This window comes from Peromyscus eremicus, chromosome 1, assembly GCF_949786415.1.
Source record: "Peromyscus eremicus chromosome 1, PerEre_H2_v1, whole genome shotgun sequence".
NCBI lineage: Eukaryota > Metazoa > Chordata > Mammalia > Rodentia > Cricetidae > Peromyscus > Peromyscus eremicus.
Window position 1 is genome coordinate 131,353,657 of NC_081416.1, and position 22,196 is coordinate 131,375,852.

Here is a 22,196-nt window from a genome sequence, read left to right on the forward strand (position 1 = left end):
TATTATGCGGAAAAGCAGCAAAATGAGGAAAAATGAAGAAGAAATGTTCTATACAAGCATTTGTTTGTGGTTCATAGAAGGAATTAAACTAACAAAAATATCCAGAGAGTAGGAGACAGAGAAACCTGTCCTTTCTTGTAATTTATTGGATAACTTTTTAAAACCGTCACTAGCAATCCCAAATGGGCTGGGCTTCAAGACAGAATAAAACATTTAAACATGTAGCCATTCCAACAGTGCAGATACATGCATACATACATACATGCATACATACATAAATACAGATAGACAGACAGGCAGATCTTTGTTAGGCTTGGTGCTACATCCCTGTAATCCTAGCATGTAGGAGTCACAGATGTGAGGACTATGAGCTCCAGGCCAGCCTAGGCTACACAGTAAGGCAAGATGCTGTCTCAATAAAATCACTAAACCAACCAAAACCAAAAAATAAGTCACAGATAAGCCCATCAGCGTTCTTACCTTACAGTGTTTTTCATGCACCTCATGCTTGGAACCCTACTGCCTTCAGCAATTAAGCAGCTCTTCGCTTAAACACTGAGCTTTGGAATGGAGAGATGGCTCAGGAACTGAGAGCATGTACTGCTCTTACGGAGGACCTGAGTTCAGTTGCCAGTACCCATGTTGGGCGGCTCACAAGCTCCAGGAACTCAGCTCCAGGCGTCTGATGCCCTCTTCTGGCCTTTGTGGACACGGCACTTACATGATACACACACACACACACACACACACACACACACACACCAATAAAAATAAATATTAAAAAAAACCCACCCCACCACCTGACCTTCTCATGAAGTTGAGCACAGAGTACACACTGTTTTCAATGCTTCTGTTTAAACTTTAGAGACCTAAAGTTTAAAAATATAGCCAAATTCCTGCAAAGGAGAAACACAGGCAATCCAGGGTCTTCGTAGACATCCATTTCATCCCATATGGAAAGTGGGCAACAGTTAAGTCCAATAACTTCATAAAGCCCAACACCAACTGCAAATTTCAACAGGGTCCATTGTTGGCTTTTATTGTACTTAAACAGTAAATGCACCCATGGGAGCTTGCCAGTGAGATGGGGGATACTTGGCTTTAGTCATAAAGGCCTTGGTCTGAGTTCAGCTCCGTCATCCTGAGAATAATCAGAACCTTTAAAATTAGTTTGCTATTCTGATCTGACAATAGAGTCAAGAAAGGTATTATTTTTCCCAGTGGAAGAGGGGAAGGAAGGACTGTGGGAGCCAGAGAGGTAAAGGACATCATAAGAAAACCCACAGAATCCACTAACTAGGGCTCATAAGGGCTCACAGAGACTAAACCTACAACCAGAGAGTCTGTATGGGCCTGACCTAGGTCCTCCGAATATATGTTATGGTTGTGTAGCTTGCTGTTCTTGTGGGACACCTAACAGTGGTGGTGGGGAGGCTGTCTCTGACTCTTTTGCTGGCTTTTGGGATCATTTTCCTCCTTCTGGGTTGCCTTGTCCAGCGTTAATATGAGGGTTTGTGCCTAGTCTTATTGCAACATGATATGCCATGTTTGATTGATATCCCTGGGAGGTCTGCCCTTTTCTGAAGGGAAATGGAGGAGGAGTAGATTGGGAGAAGGGGGTTCAGGAGGAGGAACTGGGATGAGAGGAGAGAAGGGGGGGCTGTGGTTGGGATGTAATCTAAGAGAGAAGAAATAAATATATAAATAAATACATACATATTTTACTGGGTGTGGCAGTGCATGCTTTTAATATCAGCACTTAGGAGAAAGACTAAATTTATAAAAATTAAAAAAAAAAGCTGGTGTGGGGCATGGTGGTGTATGCCTTTAATCCCAGCACTTGGGAGGCAGAGGCAGGAGGATCTCTGTGAGTTTATGGTCAGCCTGATCTACAAAGCAAGTTCTAAGACAGCCAGGGCTGTTATAGAGAGAAATTCTGTCTTGAAAAACCAAAAACAAACAAACAAACAAACAAATAATTAGTTTTCTATTTTGATCTATGACAATAATCAAGAAAGAAATCCCCCCCCCCCGTTCAATTTGCAAATGGCCATTTCAATAAAGTGACTTCACATGCTGTCATGAATGAGGCCAGTCATAACTCAATATGTAGGTCACATTTCAAAATACCTGTGTCTCCCAGGCCTGCTGAATGGAGCCCCAGCGGGTTGTGTCACACAACGTGGGGTATGGGCCCCACACATCAGAGGAAGAGGTGGGAAGAAGGACGGCAAGGTAGAGTCAGTGGCCAAGGTGATGTCAGCGGACTAGAATTTCCCTTTCAATGACAGAGTTAAACTGTTTCAGATTTGGATGGCATGTTCCTAGCCTGTTATTCTAAGGTTGCTATTCAAGATTCCAATGTTCAGATGGCACAGAAAACACAAATAAGTTGAAAAACACTATCCTGTGTAGACTGCCCTGTATACTTGGGTTTCACTAAATTGCCTTCCTCAAATGTACCAATAACTTTAAATAATTTTGAACTAATTTTTAATCCTGTTTTCCACCCCTACACCCATACATCTTCCATTTAGTTCTCCTTTAAAGATTTTCTTTTTTTTTTTTTTTATGTTTTTTTTTTTTTTTTTTTTTTGGTTTTTCGAGACAGGGTTTCTCTGTGTAGTTTTGCGCCTTTCCTGGAACTCACTTGGTAGCCCAGGCTGGCCTCGAACTTACAGAGATCCGCCTGGCTCTGCCTCCCGAGTGCTGGGATTAAAGGCGTGCGCCACCACCGCCCGGCTCCTTTAAAGATTTTTGTGTCTTTTTTTGTGTATGTATGTGACCAATGAATTTAACTAGGTTTACTTAAGTGCATGAACAACTTATTAGTGGCTACACTACAAAAAAAAATATGTCTCCCCCTGCATAAGCCAATAACTGGCTATAGATCCCTGGGGAAGGGATCTTGTGAGCCCTTCCTCCTAGTAAACATTAAACCAAGAATGTTTGTGTATTGCGTGTATGTGTCCTTGAATGCCCCTGTGACTGTGGAGGACAGAGGTCAGCCTCAGACATCATTCTTGCCAGCTTTCCACCATATTGTTTGTGACAAGATCTCTCCCTGATCCTGGAGCTCCCCGATTCAGCTAGGCTGGCCAGACAGTGAACCTCCAGGACCCTCCTATCTGTCTCCCAACCGCTAGGGTTACAGGCTTGAACCATTATGCCTAGCTTTTCAGGTGAGTGCTGGGAATTGGACTCAGGCTCACATGCTTGCACGGCAAACGCCTGACTGAGCCATCTCTCCACCATCCCAGGAGCTTCTTAGTGATCCTGATATCTAGCAGCCGGACTCTTCTTAGACTCTTCATCCCTGCCCCTGAACTCCATGTGTAGTTTCCTTCCCGAAGCCCTGCCCAAGCTCTTGTTTCTCCTTCACTTCCCTGCTACTCAGACCCTCCACACCCCTCTTTCTCTGTTGTCTCTGAGTGTCCTCAGGGCAAGCGTATCTTCTACAAACGTCATATCTGCATGTCAACATCTCCCATAGCTTGTTCTAATGGTGCCCTTCTGATTTTCAGCAGAGGTTTTCTGTCTGCAGGCCATCATCTTGTGCTGACTAAAATGCTGAAAGTCACTAGGTGAAAGTGCAGCTCATTGTTTTCCTCACAGGACTTATTCTTCATTTAATTAATTGTCACCACCACCACCATCATCATCGCCCCCCATCACCACCACCATCATCACCATCACCACCACCTCCACCACCACTAAATCATCATCACCACCATTACCATCATCACCACCATCATCAGCACCACCATCATCACCACCACCACCACCCCCATCATCCTCACCATCACCACCATCACCACCACCATCATCATCACCACCATCTCTACCATTACCACCACTACCACCAGCACCAGCACCACCACCATTACCATCATCACCACCATCATCAGCACCATCACCACTACCAGCACACCACCATCATCACCACTACCACCAGCACCAGCACCAGCACCAGCACCATCACCATCACCACCACCATCATCACCACCCCCATCACCATCACCACCAGCACTATCATCATCATCAGCAGCAGCAGCAGCAGCAGCAGCAGCAGCGGAACAGCAGTGCCATGTATGGACTTGTTGCAGGTGGATTCTCCGTTCAGTTACACTTGCCCATTGTTTAGACTTCATCTCCCAGCCCTAACACACTTTTCCTGAATTCTTTAGCACTTTTCCTTCCCAGTTCTTTTTAGTCCCCTTTCTTCTGTGTCCAGAGGTCTCATTTAGTGCTTTTTTGCTGGAATAGACTCATTGCACATTATACTGGTTTCATGAGGGCATTTTGTACATCTATATAGCGGACTTTTACCCTATCCCTTTTCCTTTCTCACCTTTTCAACTTCGGACTCCATTTAATTCAACTACTGAACCTCACGAACCAGTCTTCAAATGGTAACCGTGTCTCTGCCCTGTTTTCCAATTCTTTGCCTCTCTGCTAAGCTTTTAAGATTTCAAATTAAGATCCTATAGATTTCTCCTGAATTTTTTAGTTCCTTTTATTGTTTTAAAAGCATTTATTTTCTGCTTATTATATTTTAGTGTCGTGGTGCTTACACTCTTATCTCGGATGCTATTGCATCAACTCCCTCCTCATTTAATATGTTGTGTTAGCTTTGGCTTCCACTTGCCCTGTCACTCTTCCCAGAGGCCTGATGATTGGGCTGTCCATGCCTGTGGGTGGGGTTTTTGCCTGCCCATTGGAATCTCTGTATGCGGGGAGAGGTTTCCCACTGTGGTGGAGGCATTTCTTTGGTGAGTGTCTCCACTGTCAATCTTTTCAGATATTCTTCCTGCCTTAGATTCTTCCAGAAAAGTCTCTTCTGGTTTCCTACTTGGAGTTACAGGTGTCCTGGGAGTGGATGTGGAGACAAAAGCTGGGTGGAGGGAATGGTTCTCAACACTAAGTAAGTCTTTGAGTGCAAGTGTTCCTACGTCAGCCAAACTCAATGTCCTCCAGTTCGAAGCAACTCCCTCTGGAACACAAACCTCCACTCTGCTAGCATTGGTTAAAACAGTGTCTTAGTCACAGAATGACTGTCACAGAATTTACTTGTGTTCAGTCAAAAGCCTGGTCAGCTCTCCACTACCTACAGAGACTACTCAAATCCCTCAGCTCAGCACCCTGGGTCATCTGACCTGAATACAATGTTTTAGACCTTATCACACCACCACCACCACCACCCATACTCACAGCTACAACAATTTCCATTTCCCCACACCCATGACCCTGTGTCTCAAGGACAGGAAACTAATCACAGAGAGGTATGAGAGGATGTTGGGACCAGACTACCTGGATGCCTCCACTCAACTTCGTCAATCACTTTTCCAGCTGGTGATCTTGCAAAACAGTACCCATCATCACCTCTGGGAGGTGAAGAGCACTTTGCCTAGGAGCTGGCATCTAGGGAGTGCATACAAGCTCCAAGTTCTGATTCTCTACACATCTGTCTTCCCCAGGACATTCCCCAGCTCCTGGAGAGGAATCTCCTCTCGTTTGTGGTGTCTATGACGTGACAGTTGGGGGACACTGGGGGCAATGTAAAAAGGACTTGACAGATGGAAAGAGTGTAAAGTGACAAGTGCTACCCTAGGGAAGCGTCAAGTGCAGAGAACACAGGGCCAGCCAGAACTAATGGTCCAGAGCAATCAGCACAGCTGCCCAGACCGCTTCCCTAAAAGGCCCTTGCCAACAAAACAAAACAAAAACAACATGTAAGGGCAAGCAGCGGAGTGGGTAACTGTGGATAGGGAGGCTGTTAATGAGCCTGGGACTCACAAGGCCTCACACAGCCTGCCTGAACTCTATGCATTGCTGTGTGACCAGTGTAAACCAAACTAATCAACCTAGCATGCTAGGTGTACTAGACAATTATGAGGCACCGAAGCAACTGTTACTAAAAATAGCGGCAATGTGGCTACTTGGCAGTTGAATACCTTCCCAGGGGCGGGCAAAAGGCCGCAGAAACAAAATGCCTTTTTGTTCTGCAGGGTCCCGAAAATGACCTACAATAGCCATGCTTTTGGTCTGAACAACTGTGTTAAATATACAGCAAGCAAAAGAATAAATAGTGAGTAGCAGATAGACAGCAAAACATCAATCAGACGCTCAAAACATCCTGCAGAAACCACTGGAATTGCCCAACTGAGTGTGCAAACAAAAGGTAATGCCATCAAATCAGGGCTTATCAACATCCGGGAGAAATTGTCTGGGGAAGCTGAGCATGAGTTGGAGCTCCTGAGTGAGAGTCCAGGCAGAATGTCTCCTTCGGTGCAGCTTCCAATCGAAGGAACAAATAACGACACAGATAATCTCAGCAAATCCGGGACTCAAAACAGCCAGCAGGGGCTGGAGAAGCTGGAGCAGTCGGCTGGTGATCCCCACTGGGCCTTCACTCCATGGCCCAGCTTCAGACCGCTTTCCCACTGCAGGCAGCTTTATACCATGGGACAAATCACAGTTACCTCTGATGGAAATGGTTCACTTTCTGTTTTCACTCTTGGGCTATTTTGCCCTCCCTGACAAAGTTAGAGGGACCAGGCCATCTTCAGACAAGAGACAAACATGCTTGGGCTTGGGGACGGAGAGGTGGCAAACTTCTCAGTGAGCTCATATACTCCCTGACAGTAAATACATTTACCCACTGAGCCATCTTCCAGCCCAATATATGTTATGAAAGTCAAACATTTCAGTGCAACAAGTACTTATATTGTGTGAGGTGTAAAGGCTCCAGGTGGATGTGTGTAGGTTATATGAAAGTAGCATGCTGCTTTATAATAAGGGAATATCCATGGATTTTGGCTTCGTGGTCCGCGGCGGGGGTGGGGGGTGGGGGGGTGCAGCACAGGGTCCTAGAAGTCATGCCTTTGAATACCAAAAGATAATCACATATATAAATACATGAAGATGTGAATGTGTGTTGCTCCTGCATATTTTTTCTTAAACAAAACAAATGGAGGCCTAGCATATTCTCTTATGTTTTTGCTGGAGAAGTTTCATATTTACAACACGGATGCAATGCAACCTTTTCACAGGTGTGGAGTATTCCGGGCTAGCCTTGGTTTTTTTTTTTTTTTTTTTACAATGTATAATCTTGGGTACAGATTCTTTGATATGCTTTACTAATTATGAAAGAGCTATGCTTAGTGGGACTTGGCTGTAGCCCTAGCTCCTGCGGACACTGAGACAAGAGGGTTGCGCACAGAAGTTTGAGAACAAATAGCAGAGATAAAAGGGAGCAGGGATAGAGATAAAACCCAGCCATACAATGCTTACCTAGCAATTGCAAGGCCTCGAACTAAAACAAATAATTGAAATTCTTAAAAAGGCAAGTGGCATGGTGGTAGACGCTGCCAGCACGCATCCTTGCTAGCCATGGCTCACTGAACTTTTGGACATCTGCACTTCTACTTGAGTACGATCTTACTGGTTTTTAAAATGAGCATTTCTACCTGAATAAGCATCCAATTGTTTTGATTACTACAGGTAATCCAATATTTGCATCGTGTGTGTGTGTGTGTGTGTGTGTGTGTGTGTGTGTGTGTGTGTGTGTGTCTGTGTGGTGCACGAGTATATAGGTGTGTGCACCCATGCACCTCCATGTGGAGGCCAGAGCAGGGTATTTGGCATTGTCCTCTAGCCCTCTGTGCTTTTCTGCCTTGAGATAGGGTTTCTTCCTAAACTGGAAACTGACTCCTTGGCCAGGCAAACCACCAACAAGGAGAAGTGTTCGATGTCAAGAATCAGGGCACTGCACATTAAAACTACAATGAGATAATGCTACTCCAACTAGAAAGCTACATTCAAAACAAAAGGCAAAAATAACCAAAGTAACAAACAGTGCACAGGATGAAGAAATGGAGATGGGATCCTGGGTAGGATGTGCAGGGGTAAAGTCACGGGACATAAACAATGTGAAGGTCCCCCAAACTGAGAAGGGCCATACTCCAGCAACCCCATTTACTGAGTAAACACCCAAGAGAAACTGGTAATATTTTGAGGAGCTAGACATACTAATTGCCACAATCTGACCATTGAATATTAGATACACATAACAAACTATTACTAAAGCCCACAGATAAGTACAAATATGTCAATTAATTTTATTTTTGAGGCATGGCCTAACCCTCAGCTCAGCATGGCCTTGAATTCATCTGCTGCCTCCATCCTCTGAGTGCTGAGATTATAGGCATCTACAATCTTGTCCACTATTTTTTTTTCTTTTTTTAAGAATCATGTTTACAGAGCAGACAAAGTAGATGGAGCAGGCTATCTCTCATCAGGTGTTTCTGATGTGGGCAAGAGAGCACCCAACTCTAATGCCAGCACTGGGGAGGTCAAGGCAGAAGTATAGAAAGCTCAGGGCCACCCTGGGCTACACAGCAAGTTCAAGGCCAGCTTGGGATACACACAGAGACCCCCATTCACAAAGTTTTTCTCTTACACGTAACTAGATGTAAATATTCCAAAGAAATAAAACTGAACTGGGCTAGTGTCTCCCTCAAATTCACGTCCATCTGCAACCAGTGACTGTGGTCTTACTTGGAAGATAAGGTCTTTGCAGGTGTGAAGATGAGGTCACACAGGGTTCGGACAAAGTGGACAGACATGCACACAGGAACAATGGACAATGCCACGTGAAGCAGTAGCTGGGGTGACACAGTTACAAGGCAAGGGACATTCAGTACTGTAGTAACCAACAGGAGCAGCAGGGGAGACATCCAGCCTCCCTGATATCTTGGTTTGGGCTTCTGGCCTCCAGAGCTGAGAGGAGACATCTCACTTGTTCCAGGCTATGAAACATATGCAGTCACCTGGCATGGCCACTTCTGTGCAGTCTGAACCAGCATGAACTCCAGCTGTGGCCCAGCTGCACCAGGTGACCTGTCAGAGAATGAACCTTTCTCAGGCTGCTCCAGAAAGCAAAGACTCAGAAAACCATTTTTGCAGCTTTGGTTTGTCTTTATTTATCTCAGACATGCAATTTATATCAGAGAACACCAACCCTGAGGACAGATGCTGAGGTGTCACCGATGCTCACACTTCATCACACTTCGCCTCCACCCCTTTCAACAACTTGAGAAGAGCGGCTGGGTTATACGGAAAGAGACTTTTCTCCTGCAAACGGTAGATAGCGCCCTGGAGTTCCTTAAGGCATTTCACTGTTCTGAACAACACTCCCACTTCCCAGACAGTCCCACTGGGAGCAATGGCCCCTGCAGCACTGAAGGGGGGGCCGGACTCTTGGGGAAGCAGAGGCCCCAGCTGAGGCTCCCGGCTAAGTTTGTTTTGATCCTTACATGTCCTAGGCAGGCGTTGAATTTCCCTGCTCATTTCTTGACATAAAGGTGTCTGTTTGCTGTTTGCTAAATGCTGATTTGTGGCTTCTTCATCAGAATCTTCTGAGCTACCATAATCTACCAGCCTCAGTGGTGTCTGGGAAGGTGGGCCATGAGCTGGCACAGTGTGGGTTTCCTTGGGCATCACAACCTGGCTGTGGGATTCAGAGGAGGCATCAGAAGCCCAGGGGACCCATGGGCAAGCATTTCTGCGGCCAACAGGAGAAGCCAGAGCATCAGGTACTATGTGGCTGGTGCTTCTGTCTTGGACAAGAGAGGAGACAGGACCTCGAGTATTTACTCCACGTTGTGATTCAGCTGCATCAAAAAACTTGCAGATGTACAAGAAGTGACCCCAGTCTTTCTGCAGTAATTTTAAATATTTAACAAAATATTCAAGGAAACAGGTTTCAGAGGAAATCAAGAAGTCAAGAAGAACTGTAGAATCGAACACTATGTTCTTTAATAAAAATAAGAAAATACAGTGAGGATTACAGCCGTTTCTATGTGTGTAGTGGATCCATGCTTCACTTTCTTGGGTCAGGCTTCCAGAAGCATCGTCCCCTCCTCTGAAAACACAGAAAAGGGAGAGCTCAGAATGACAGGGCTTTACAGATATGTTCTAGCAATCACTTACCATATAACTTTAAAAGGAAATCAAAATCGAACCTGCTCACCACCAACTAGTTTCAGTTTTTGTCTGCACAAAAGTCTCTGTCCTTTACTCAACATCAGAAGCTCATCTGCTTGAGGGCAACTTATTCCATGTTTACAGTGGAGCTCAAGACCACCACATCAGGGATAGATGTGACCCCAATTGACCAATGAGAACATGGCCTCATGATCCAAGCGAATTAATCCTATCTTCCCTGAGATATCTCTATGGCTAGGAAAAATTACGACCGTAAGATTGATAAAAAGGAAGGAAGAAGCTTCTGGTGGTCAGGCCTGAGAATGAATCAGCCTGTGAGATCATAAACAGGAAATAATGGCTGGCGTGATTTGATAACACACAGACACACAGAAAGACACACAGAGAAAGACACATACCATATAGTCACACATGAACACATAAACACAGAGAGACAAAGATAAATACACAGACACACACAGATACACACACACACACACACACACACACACACACTCCACACACAGCTATATCTGATGCCAATTTGATACCCTTAAAACTCTCAACTGGCTGGGTGGTGGTGCTGCACATCTTTAATCTCAGTACTGGGGAGACAAAGACAGGCAGATCTTTTGAGTTTGAGGCCAGCCTGGTCTACAGAGCGAGTTCCAGGACAGTCAAGGCTACATAGAGAAACCTTTTCTTGAAAAACAAAACAAAAGACAAAAATTCTCAACCAGGCCTCAAAAAATTCTATTTTTGCTTAAACTAGTTTATGGTTTCTGTCACTTACAAACAAGAAAACCTGAAAAGGATGACATTTTTTTTAGGTATCTATGGCACAAAAACCTACCTCTCTGGACACAGCCAACCTAAGCGAAGGCAGCGAGACTCACACGAAGCAGAGATGTAAGAAGGCAGTGCCGAGTGAATCAACACACACTCTGGACTTTTTGGTCTAAATCTGTACTTCACTATTTTTGAGCCTAACTCAAATCACATGCAGGAATTCTGTTTCTTGAGTAGAGCCTTTTGAAAACTGGCCCCAAACATTCATAGATGGGAAGCAGCCATTGCCAGTTGGGCCCTAACGTAACAGGCACAGAGCTCAATGCCAATCATTAGTGAGAAAGCCCTTCTCCTCCCAGGCCAAGGGAGAGGGAAAGGGAGCAAGTACTTGAGGGTTTTAATGAAGCAGAGCAGAATAATGAAAGGGTCATCGGTTGTCAGCCTCAGAAGCAATCACAGATGCTGCTACACGTACAAAGCAGAAGCGGAAGTGGGCCCAAGTGTCCCAGCCGTGTGCCTCCAGGGAGAGCAGCCTGAGGGAGCGTCTGCAAGGGTAAGCTCGGAAAGGCCCGCTGCTTGTTTCCACTTGCATTCTCTCTGGAAAGGTGAAGGTCACCATCTAGAAGCTGGAGTCAAACAAGTAAGACTTGGAGGTTTTAAGAAAAACGGTTCTTAACCATCAGCTGCAGTTCAGAGAAGGCACTGGCTTACCTTGACCCCTGGGCCCCCTCTTGCTTCACTATCCCTGGTCTGCTCAGCCAGCCAGCTTCTCAGGATAACACAAAGAGCATCCATTGTCATGTAAGGCAGAGTTAAAATGGGAGGAAACCACAAGGTATTTCTGCCCAGGTAGAAAAGAAATAATGCACGAGGCAGAAACACCTTTTCTGACATGTGTGTCTCCTGATTCTCTGGCTTGTAGGCAATCCAAGTTACTTGAAATACACAAACCTTGTCAGCTGCAGGTAGATGCTCAGGGATGCTTTGGCAGCCTCCAGCATATCATCGTCCTGCTCTATAAAGACCCTGGACAGCCATTCACATGGGTTGTGTAATTGTAGAGAGGGCTGAAGGTGAGGCTTTAAGAAGGTCAGTAACTCGGTCATGAACTTCTGCAAGTCAACTTCAAACCACAGAAATTTCAAAGTGCAGGTAATGTTTATGAAAACACAAATAATATCTTGTCTGTATGCAAATTCGTAAGTGCATTTTCGTAATCCACACTTTGGGGTCCTAGAGCAGGGGTTAGCTGTTTCACAAAGGAAGAACTGAGAATAGCAATGTGACTCACGGAGGAGCTTTCACTTAAAATGTATAGTCAGGTGTCCAACTTCCAAAAAACTAGTTACAGTTTGTCTAAGAAATAAACATATGATTTCATTATGAAAGCATGTTAATTGAGTGGGCAACAGTCTCCTCATTGGCAACCACAGCTTTCTGTTAACTAGAGACTGCTAAGCCATAAAGAAAATGGCATCAAAACATCAGAAAAATCTTCCTTTGGCTTATTAAAGAACTAAAAGAAAGTACTGCAAAAACCCAGACAAGATCTGGGAGTTTAACTGCAACTCAAACTTCTGCATTATGTAACAGATGCCATCTAGTGTTATAAACCGTAATTGCGGTAATGAGACTATCCTAAAAATGACACCTAGGTCAGCCTGAGAGGTCATTCACTGAGGAGTCACACTCTCCTTGGAACCACAAGCTACCTGCTGGAGACAGGCACTGTTGGCCCTCTTCTAGTGAAATGGAAGACATATCCTCTCTAACACCCACACAACCGCTCTCTCAGGCACTCTGAACCTGGACACCTCACCTTCAAGTTATGTGCGACAATTCCTTTATCAATAGAACTTCCTGTAGTAAGTAGTTTCAACAAAACTTCTAATTATCAGTAACGAACATACATAGTCACAGTGCTTTTGTGAATAATATAATTAAGTATGAAGTGACTTCCATTTGCTTGGTAGTGACTCAAAAGCAATTATTTTTGAATTCATTATCCTAGGCATATTAATTGTACACAAAAAGCTGACAAGCTTCTTAAAATTCCAGTCCCCCACATCCCCCCTCCCTTTGAAAAAGTATTTACTAAACTGAATCAAGAAAATGTAACTAAATTAATAAAATGACACTAGCCTTAATATTCAATAATCATGAGTCACTTTTCTTTTCTTTTTTTTTTTTTGGCTTTTTGAGACAGGGTTTCTCTGTGTAGCTTTGCGCCTTTCCTGGAACTCACTTGGTAGCCCAGGCTGGCCTCGAACTCACAGAAATCTGCCTGCCTCTGCCTCCCGAGTGCTGGGATTAAAGGCGTGCGCCACCACCGCCCGGCGTGAGTCACTTTTCTTAAGTGAACAATTAATTGCATAGTACTTGGAATAAAAAGATGAGTCTGGAGAATTACCTTTCATTTCGGTTGCTGAGGTACAATTCTGGAACTTGATTTCTAAGGATTTCACTGTAATTAAGCTTGCTGCTCTCAGGGTCACATGATCAGGGCCAGACCTGGGTCGGCATCCAGGTTGAACTTCATCCCCTCCAAAGCAGGACGGCTTTCCAGGCACAGACAGTTCCTTCCACAACCCCAGATGCACGGCGTGCAGAAGGGCATCGGCTAAGGCCAACACGTCACTGTCCAGAAGGTGGTCTGGTGACATCAGGGCAGGCACAGAACCACGGCAGAGGTCTTCCCCCATTTTACCAAGAAGGCACTTTTTGATGACTATAACCAATTTCCTTTTAACAAAAGCTGGAACAGGCCAGGCAAGACTATCTAGAGCATGGGGTTTCAAAAACAGCATCCTTTGACTCCGAAAGTGCAATTTCAGGTGGATTCTGGAGGCTATGAGAAGTTCAAGCAGCTCCAGGAAGCACACCAGGCTGTTGACTATGTTAGAGGGATTCTGGAAGTTTCCAAAATGCTGAGAAAATAAGGAATTGTAGAACACTTCAAAAGTAATGTCAAAAGGTGCCAAGAGTTGCTTTAGAATTTCTGTAATTATAAAAACAGTAGTTATAAGCAAAAGGAAAAACAAAAGCTTTCTTATAACAAAATTTTACAATTCAATTTGTAAGATTAAAAAACTAGGTTTAAGAACAGTTACTTCTAATAAGACCAAATGAGGGTATACAGATTAACAGCTAATTATTAAAAGTTAACTTTTGCTTTATAAATATGGGCAGTATCATACTATACAAGAGATATTTAACGATTAAGTTTTAATTTCTTTCTAAAAAGGTAATCTTCAGTGCTGGAGAGTGGTTCATTCGGTAAAGTGCTTGCTGCATATGCCTGAGGGCCTGGATTAGGACCCTAGCACCCATGTGGAAGCCAGACAGAGTGGCACACATCTGGAACCCCATCTGCGGAGGTGGAGCTGGAGCTCACTGGCCAGCCAGCCTAGCCCAGTTGGTGAGCTCTAGGTTCAGTGAGGGAGCTTATCTCAACAAACAAGGTGGGAAGTAGTTGAGAAAGATGCCCAGCACTGACTTCTGACCTCTACAAGCATCCACGGGCACACACATATCCACATGTGCATGTCCACACACTGAATATGGACACCACACACACCAAGGTTCAGAACAGAGATTTCTTGCATTTTTCCATACTTTAGGAGAGATGAGGAATAACATACATGCTATTCTTCATTATAAACACAATGCTCCCGAGAGAGTGATGGTCACTTATGGACAGTGTCATCGCTACCTGCTTGCCGTGAATGTGAATCTCTAAAGATTTCTTTTATGACAGCTGTAAGAATCCAGAGGCAATGTGCTGCTTCACCGCTCCCAGAGGATTCAGAGAGATGCTTTTGGCAAAAAGTGATCCAGGGATTGCTTAACGTCATCTATAAGTAAAAAAACAAAAGGGTAGTAATTATTTTGTTTATAATTAAAATTTACTTGTTATACAACACAATACTATAAAGTGTTGTTTACTTGTTTACATGAAAAAAGTACGGTAATATTTGACAAAACAAGGAACAAAAATATTCTAATATTTTTTAAGGCAGGAAAGTCAACACACCATAGACGTGAAGGATCAAAAAGAACCATGAAAACATTCATGTTATTTATAAATGGTATAGTAATGTGTAAGTCTTTACTCTATTTTACTTTCCAAATATTCTACCTTAAACAACTTTTGTATTCAAAGTGTTATTTTCAAAACAAGCGATTGGAGCACACAGTCAATAGATGGTGGATCTGTGTGTGTTTGCAAGGCCCTGTATAATACATGTGTGTGCGAGCACACCAGGCACCAGAGGCTGAAGCCAGGTGTCTGTTCAATCACTTCCCTCTTGATGTTTTGAGACAGGATCTTATTTTATTATTATGCTTTTCAATTTGTGCATTATTGTGGGTGCAAATATCTTAATTCAACTATTTGAAGGACTCAAGTCAACGCCAATGAGCAACTTTAAAACTGCAAGCAATAACTATGAACAAAGAAATCCGATTTATCAGACCTTCTCTCTCAGTTGGAAATAGAGGAGCGATGAGAGGCACTTCGCAGCCATGTGAGACAACAACTTGTCGGAATTCTGGAGCGTCCAGATCTATAGCAAAACAGACACAGTTCATCACACTGCTGAAGCCTGAAAAACCTTCACTTAGTATCTAAATCATTTAAAAAGTGGTTTACCAATTTGGAATCAATCTCAGCTGACTGCAAAAGGGCTTTAATCAGCTCTCTGTACTTCTCCTTTGCGTGGGTCTCCGTTTCAGCAGACAGCACTCGGCTCAGTATCACGTCGATCACTGTTAACTGAAGGAGCTTCACCTCCCGGGCCGTGCTCATCTGAAAGTGTCGCTTTGCGCACTCCCGTGCTTCAGGAAGGGTGGTCGGCTCATTGGAGGATAGCCCATGCTGGCCTGGCACACCGTCAAGTGTACCATTGACATCAGACTGAGCTAAAGAGGGAGCTGTATAGCCAGCTTGTCCTGAGGGGTCTGGGTTGAGATAATGGATGTAACCATAGACATCATCTTCAAGGATGGCTCCAAGAAGTACTTTCTTGTATAACTGGTCCAAAATTTCTTGGACACTTTCCATTTTGATTCCAAAATGTATCTGGTAAGAGAGTCAATAGCCCCCAGGTGTAAATATTGAAGGCTTAGAAATACAATGACTCTCTAAGATGTTCCCTCAGTGAAGCCTGAAATAGAAAAAGTAATTTGTAATTGTGAGTGTTAAAGCTGTATTACAAGTGAAAGAACACCGTGTTCACTTAGTAAGTCTCAAGTTAGAGATGTTAGTTGCTGAACTCTTCAAATGAATATTATAGTAACACTTTAAAATCACAATGATGAAATGTATGTTTTATATGCAAATATAAGAGCATAAAACTTTTTGTAGTGTTGTTTTGCTTTAGTTTGTTTCGGGGTGTGTGTGTGTGTGTGTGTGTGTGTGTGTGTGTGTGTGTGTCTGTCTTACTAAGAACTGAACCCCAGATCTTGGTCATGTGAAGCAAGCGCTCTACCTCTGAGCTTGATCCCCAGCCCTGTCCTTTATTTTTTGTTTTGAGATGGGGTCTCTCTAAGCTGCCTACAGTGGTAAGCTCACCTTGATCTCACTCCGTAGCTCAGGGAGACCTTGAACTTGTGATCCCCCTGCCTCAGACAAGCGAGTCTCTGGAACCACGGGCTGGCATCACCAGGCCCAGCTGAAAACAGCAGCTTTCTTCTAACAGTAATTCCAGGTAGCGGCTTGGTTTCTCAGACTCGGTACTGTTGGAAGTGCAGCCAGACTCCTCTGTATGCGGGAGCTGCAAGAACACTGTAAGCTGGTAAGCAACCCTCCACTCAACTCCACCTCACCCCACCCAAACCTCTACCCTCCCGGCCTAATGCTCCCAGCATCAACCACCAGATTCTGATGACTAGAAATGTCTGTAGACATTGTTAGATGTCCCAGTTCAAAAACACTGGGATCCATCAAATTCTTTAACCTTCACTCCGACTTATAGATTAAAACCTGATTGACTATTTATATATCATACTACATAACAATGATGTTAGGATCTTAGGTCATCACCTCTGTGACTAAGTAAAAATCTTTTTTTTAAAAAAAGTGCTATCCCAAGAAAGTCAAGAAGGGAAGGAAAAGCAACCCAAACTGAGCAGACTGTACTTGTAACTGCATAGAAATTTAGACATTCAAGTTGTTCCAGAATTCTCTGGCATGATGGGAGATCATAATGGGTTGTGACATATGTGACAAATGTGAAATGTGACACATTTAGGGACAGATATGGCTTTTACAGCAGAGAAAAGAGGCAGCCAGTCAATGTCAGAGGAAGTATGCTGTCAATGGTATGAGCAAAAAAGAGGACTGGACATTCTTCCAATGGAATGATGGAGGCTCTGGAACCCTACTGGGCCACCTTACTCCTCCTAAATATAGAGAGCTTTAAGCTACACACACATCCCTTATGTTCGGACAAGCAAAGAATCCTCTCCTACTGGGGAAAAGGAGGGTTTTGCTTGTTTTTGTAAACACATTTGAACACTCACATCCCCCATATAAATTCATAGTTCTCTTACTTTAAATGGGTATGACAGCTGCCTGATTCCCTCAATTCCTAAGTTTGGTGCATGAGCAGGCCTTTTGGAGCCCACTTCTATGATGGGATATCTCGTACAGCCTTGAGGCAGGGGGAAGTACTTGGACCTACCTCTACTAAATGTATCTCCCCATGCGAGGCCTTACCTTCTTGTAAGAAGGAATAGGGGGTGGGTTGAGAGGGGAAGGCTGGAGGGGGGGGAAGAGGGAAGAGAGGGATCTTTGGTATGTAAAATGAATAAAAAAATTTGTTAATAAAAAAATAAAAAAAATAAACAACTTTGTTCACATATGCAATTTACATGGATCCTGACGTTGTCTTCTTTCATAAAATGTTACTTTAATTTTATGTATATGGGTGCTTTCCCTGCATGCATGTCTATGTACCATGTGCATGCCTGGTGCTCACAGAGGTCAGAAGAGAATGCCAGATCCCCTGAAACTGAAGTAACAAATGGATGTCACCTGCTATGGTGGTTTGAATGAGAATGGTACCCAAAGACTCATTTACCTGACTGCTTGGCCAGCAGCTGGTGGAACTGTTTGGGAAGGACTAGGAGGCATGGACTTGGTGGAGGAGGTGTGTCACTGGGGACGGCCTCTGAGGTTTCAAAAGTCCATGCCATTGTCAGTTATCTCTCTCTCTCTCTGCCCCATGCTTGTGGATCTGATGTAAAGTTTCAGCTACTGCTCTAGCCCCAAGCCTGCCTGCCTGCTGCCATGCTCTTCACCATGCTAGTCATGACTCTAACCCTTTGAAATCATGAGCTCCCAAATTAATGCTTTCATTTTTAAGTTGTCTCTTCACAGCAATAGAAAAGTAACAAAGACAACTGTCATGTGGGTGCTGGGAATCAAACCCAGATCTGGATGAACAGCTCCTCAGCACTGAGCCATTTCTCCAGCCCCTGTTGAGCCATCTCTGCAGCCTTTGACTTTGTCTTCTTAAAATACCCTAGTTAGCAAAACCCATGGACTCTCCTTCTCCACCTTAACTCAAGTCCAACTGCCCTGCACATGCTTAACTTAACAGAGGAGAGGTTATGAGGGTGACCACTCGTGCTGTGCCTCCCTTGCAGAGTGTGGCCCATTCACTGGCCTTGACTTTGCCATCTTCTTCTATGAAATTTTACGTGTATGGCTATTTTGCTTGCATATCTGTCTTGCACCACAGGCACACCTTTTTTGCTCTTTTGTTTGTTTTGCTTTTCTTTCTAGTTGGTTTGATTGTTCTGCAGCAGAGTCTCACTATGTAGCCCTGGTTGGTGTGGAACTCACTATGTAGACCAGGCTGGTCTCAAACTCAGAGAGACACAGCTGCCATGGCCTAAGGAGTTCTAGGATTAGAGGTATGTGCCACCTCACCCAGCTCAGTCTTTTACCACTTACTTCTTCTATAGATTTTAAATTTATGAACAAAACTTTTAGTTAAGTCTTCTCCAAATCCTATTTTAAGATTCATTTTTATCATTACTAATGTGTATGTGAGTGTCTACATCCGGGTATTTGCACCACGTCAGTACAAAAACAACAGATTCCAGAAGAGGGCATCGGATCCCCTGGAGCTGTAGTTATGAGTGACTAGAAGTAGGTAGTGGGAACTGAACTCAGGTCCACTGCAGGAACAGCAAGCATTCTTAACTACCAAGCCATCTTTCCAGCCTCTGAACACTACTTTCAAGCTGTGATGTGCATTCCACACAACTTAACAATCTAGACTTCTGCAGCTTTGTTCCAGTTGACAATGCTAAGCTTTCCTGTACTCACATAAGTAGCAGTGGTTAAGAAGTCTGTAACCCTCTGTATGCTAACCCACAGCTAACCAGAAAGGACAGTGCTAGTCTGTGTGCCCAGAGGGGACTGACCTCCACCATCCATACCCTTTTCTCACTTTCTGAGATGAAATCTTGCTAAGTTGTATGGCCTGGCCTTGAATTGTATCTTCATGCCCCAGTCTCAAACATAGCTGGGACACCAGGGTCACATCATCCCTTCTTTCTTTGGCCATCCTCATTGAGAGGTTTCCCATTACAGGAAATTCTCCCAACTGCAATGGCCAGAATAAAATCAGCTGTTGGCATAGTTTTCCAGTTACATGTCAGAAACTGACTTTCATATTCTACTTTAAAGTCTAAATCCCTTTTCATAACAGTTTTCTTTTTTCAGTAGTACTAGTATTTAGAATATTTTAGGCTTTAATTATTATCATACGCTCATCTCTTGTCATTAACTTTAGCAACAAATGCATTTTCATTCCAATGTTATTTATAGCAATAAAAATCCTTAGGACAATATTCCTGTCACCTCTCGTTTTACTGAGTGAGAATGAAACCTCTCCTTGGTCATTCTTCACTGCCACCATCATCTCAGCACCAGTGAAGGTCAATGCCAGAGAACAACAATGTGGGGGAGGGGCAGCCTGTTTTCTGTCATGGTAGGCCCCAGGTTCCTTGGCAGGAATGGCTCTAAGAAATCAGACTCAAAGTTTGCCCATTTTAAATTGAGAAATACATATTCAGAGACAGTTAGATGGCTCAGAGGGTGAAAGCAATGTCTTAAGTTACTTTTCTATTGCTGCGATAACACACCATGATGAAGGAAACCTATAGAAGAAAATGTTTACTTGAGTTTTCAGTTCTAGAGGGTTAACAGCCCTTCATGGCAAGAAAGCTTGGCAGCAGGCTGCAGACATGACAGCTGGAGCAGAAGCTGAGGGCTCACATGCTGAACCCTAAGCAGGAAGCAGAGAGCACACTCAAAATGGTGCAAGTCTTTAAACTCTCAGAACTTGCTCCCAGTGACAGACTTCCTTCAACAAGGCTACACCTCCTAAACCCATGTGAACTGTGGACCAAGTACCCAAGCATCTGACTGAATGGTGGACACAAGGCATCCAAAGTGACAGACTTCCTGCAGCAAGGCTACACCTCCTAAACCCATGTGAACTGTGGACCAAGTATCCAATGGTGGACACAAGGCATCCAAAGCATCACTGGTATTTGCCACAGGTGCTACTGGCAAGCCAGCCTTATGGTAGAATTCAGTTCTTGGGTTGCACGGGTGGAAGGAGAGAACTGACTCCCACAGGTTGTTCTCTGACATAATGTACGCATGCACACACACAAATAAATACAACAATAATATACACACCTGGTGGGGAAATGAAGCTCCGGAGTGGGGCATTTCCTACGTATGGGTGAGGTCCTGGGTTCAACCCCCAGCACATAAATAAATAACTATTCAGAAAATAACAAAGCAAAACAAAGACATCACAAACACTCAGAGAACAGGCAAGAAAACTGACTGACAACAGTTACGTGCTGGCTGGGGTGCTTCTCCTGGGGCCTGGCACAAAACTTTAGCTGCACTTAAAACATGATTCATGGTGATTCAATGCACCCCACAGTACACCCCACAATAAATGTCTGTGGGTGTCCTGTTAAAAGTTGAAAACTACTAAAGAAAACCCACTGCTCTTCCCCAGAAAAACGCTGGATTAAAGGGAAGGGAAATCTGAGAAAGCAGACTAGGGGACCAAGTGGCCATACATGGCCCTCAAGGGATTGCTCATGGTTGGTTCACTGCAAACCGACGCTGGTCTGGAAGGATATGTACCATTCAGAAGCCATGAGTGTTAAAATGTGGTCACAGCTGGCTGTCTAGTATGTGTTCAGTGATGCTTTGAAACACCTACACAGAGTCTACAAGGGAGGCCACTATCATGGAAAAGAAATATTTGGAGATGTCTAGTCAGGACATGGACATAAAGAAATTATTTCTTAGATGATCTCCACTGACAACTGGTACATTTTTTTTTCTGATGTTAAAAAATTTATCCTTTTAGAAAAAGATGTAATAAAAAATCCTTGGGATCAAAAACCTTGGCCTCTTCCAAAAGCATGGTCCATAAAGCAAAAATTGATATCAAAAATTGATATGACTTCAACAAAATTAAAATATTTGCTCTCTAAAAAATTCCACTAAGAAGCTGAAAGATTGCTGAGGGACATGGCTCAGTGGTAGAGTCCTTGATCAACATGCATGAGGTTCGAGATTCAGCCCCTGGTAGAGGGGGAAAAGAAACAGAAAAGAAAAGCTATCAAGCGTTAGGCCCACAAACACTCTCAAAAACCAGCACTGACAGCTGACTAATGCTACAAGCTCTGCCCTGGAATGCCAGTTCTTCAAAGGCAACCAGATGGTTCTAACAGCTGAGAGCTGACTCAAAGAAACTGACATTGGATGTTACCAGATATGCAGAAGCGGGACCAGATCCCTAGCAGCCTCACCTTCCCTGCAAACGGGGAGCAGAAATTCACAGGTGCTCACCTGTCTTGGAATCTGCAGAGACTAGCGGAACAAATTAGATAGAGAAAGCGAACACAGAAGCAGGCTGACTGCGTAGCTGAAGGAGGACACTGCACAGAGCTGTTGCAAGGCACAGAAAGGTCTCACGTGGAGGCTGCTGACCTTGGCTCCCAAGGTGTTGCCTAATCATGAGTGTAGAGCTGGGATTTGCTGCTTTTCAGGCACCATTCTTTGCTCCTTGTGTCTACACCAGTCATCCCGGAATCCCCTCGCTGACTCATCAGTGCTGGGCTCTGGAGGACAGACAGAAAAACAAGTCAATTGTGATGCAGAGGAGAGCTGGGCAGATGCTGGTTTTGATGTCAAAGACAATCAAGGAATCCCAAGCAGGTTGCAAAGAGCCTTGTTCTGCATATTTAAAAACCAAGGTTGGCCGGGCAGCGGCGGCGGCGGCGGCGGCGGCGGCGGCGGCGGCGGCGGCGGCGGCGGCGGCGGCGGCGCACGCCTTTAATCCCAGCACTCGGGAGGCAGAGCCAGGCAG

The 22,196-nt window shown here is 44.2% G+C and overlaps 1 protein-coding gene across 4 annotated transcripts; it reads right to left on the bottom strand.

Moving 5' to 3' along the window:
- Positions 1–8,958: 8,958 nt before the first annotated feature.
- Positions 8,959–21,894, bottom strand: Lins1 (lines homolog 1). 4 transcript variants are annotated; one of them, XM_059273162.1, is made up of 8 exons: positions 21,818–21,894; positions 16,349–16,550; positions 15,428–15,941; positions 15,252–15,341; positions 14,489–14,630; positions 13,187–13,774; positions 11,728–11,899; positions 8,959–9,925 (listed from the first exon to the last, which is right to left on the bottom strand). In XM_059273162.1, the coding sequence occupies exons 3-8, from the start codon at positions 15,836–15,838 to the stop codon at positions 9,055–9,057; spliced, it is 2,274 nt and encodes a 757-aa protein (XP_059129145.1). In that variant the 5' UTR covers positions 15,839–15,941; positions 16,349–16,550; positions 21,818–21,894; the 3' UTR covers positions 8,959–9,054. The 4 variants fall into 4 exon arrangements, with proteins under 4 accessions (XP_059129145.1, XP_059129161.1, XP_059129137.1 ...); XM_059273178.1 differs by having other exon boundaries at positions 15,428–15,856; positions 21,677–21,888; XM_059273154.1 differs by having other exon boundaries at positions 21,677–21,888.
- Positions 21,895–22,196: the final 302 nt, after the last annotated feature.

Excerpts from the sequence above, each read along its gene's own strand:
- Lins1 (XM_059273162.1), bottom strand. The coding sequence starts at position 15,838 with ATGGAAAGTGTCCAAGAAATTTTGGACCAGTTATACAAGAAAGTACTT. Across the intron at positions 14,631-15,251 it reads ATTTCCAACTGAGAGAGAAG|ATGACGTTAAGCAATCCCTG; the intron begins GTCTGATAAATC and ends TTTTACTTATAG. Across the intron at positions 13,775-14,488 it reads TTCACATTCACGGCAAGCAG|AAATTCTAAAGCAACTCTTG; the intron begins GTAGCGATGACA and ends TTATAATTACAG.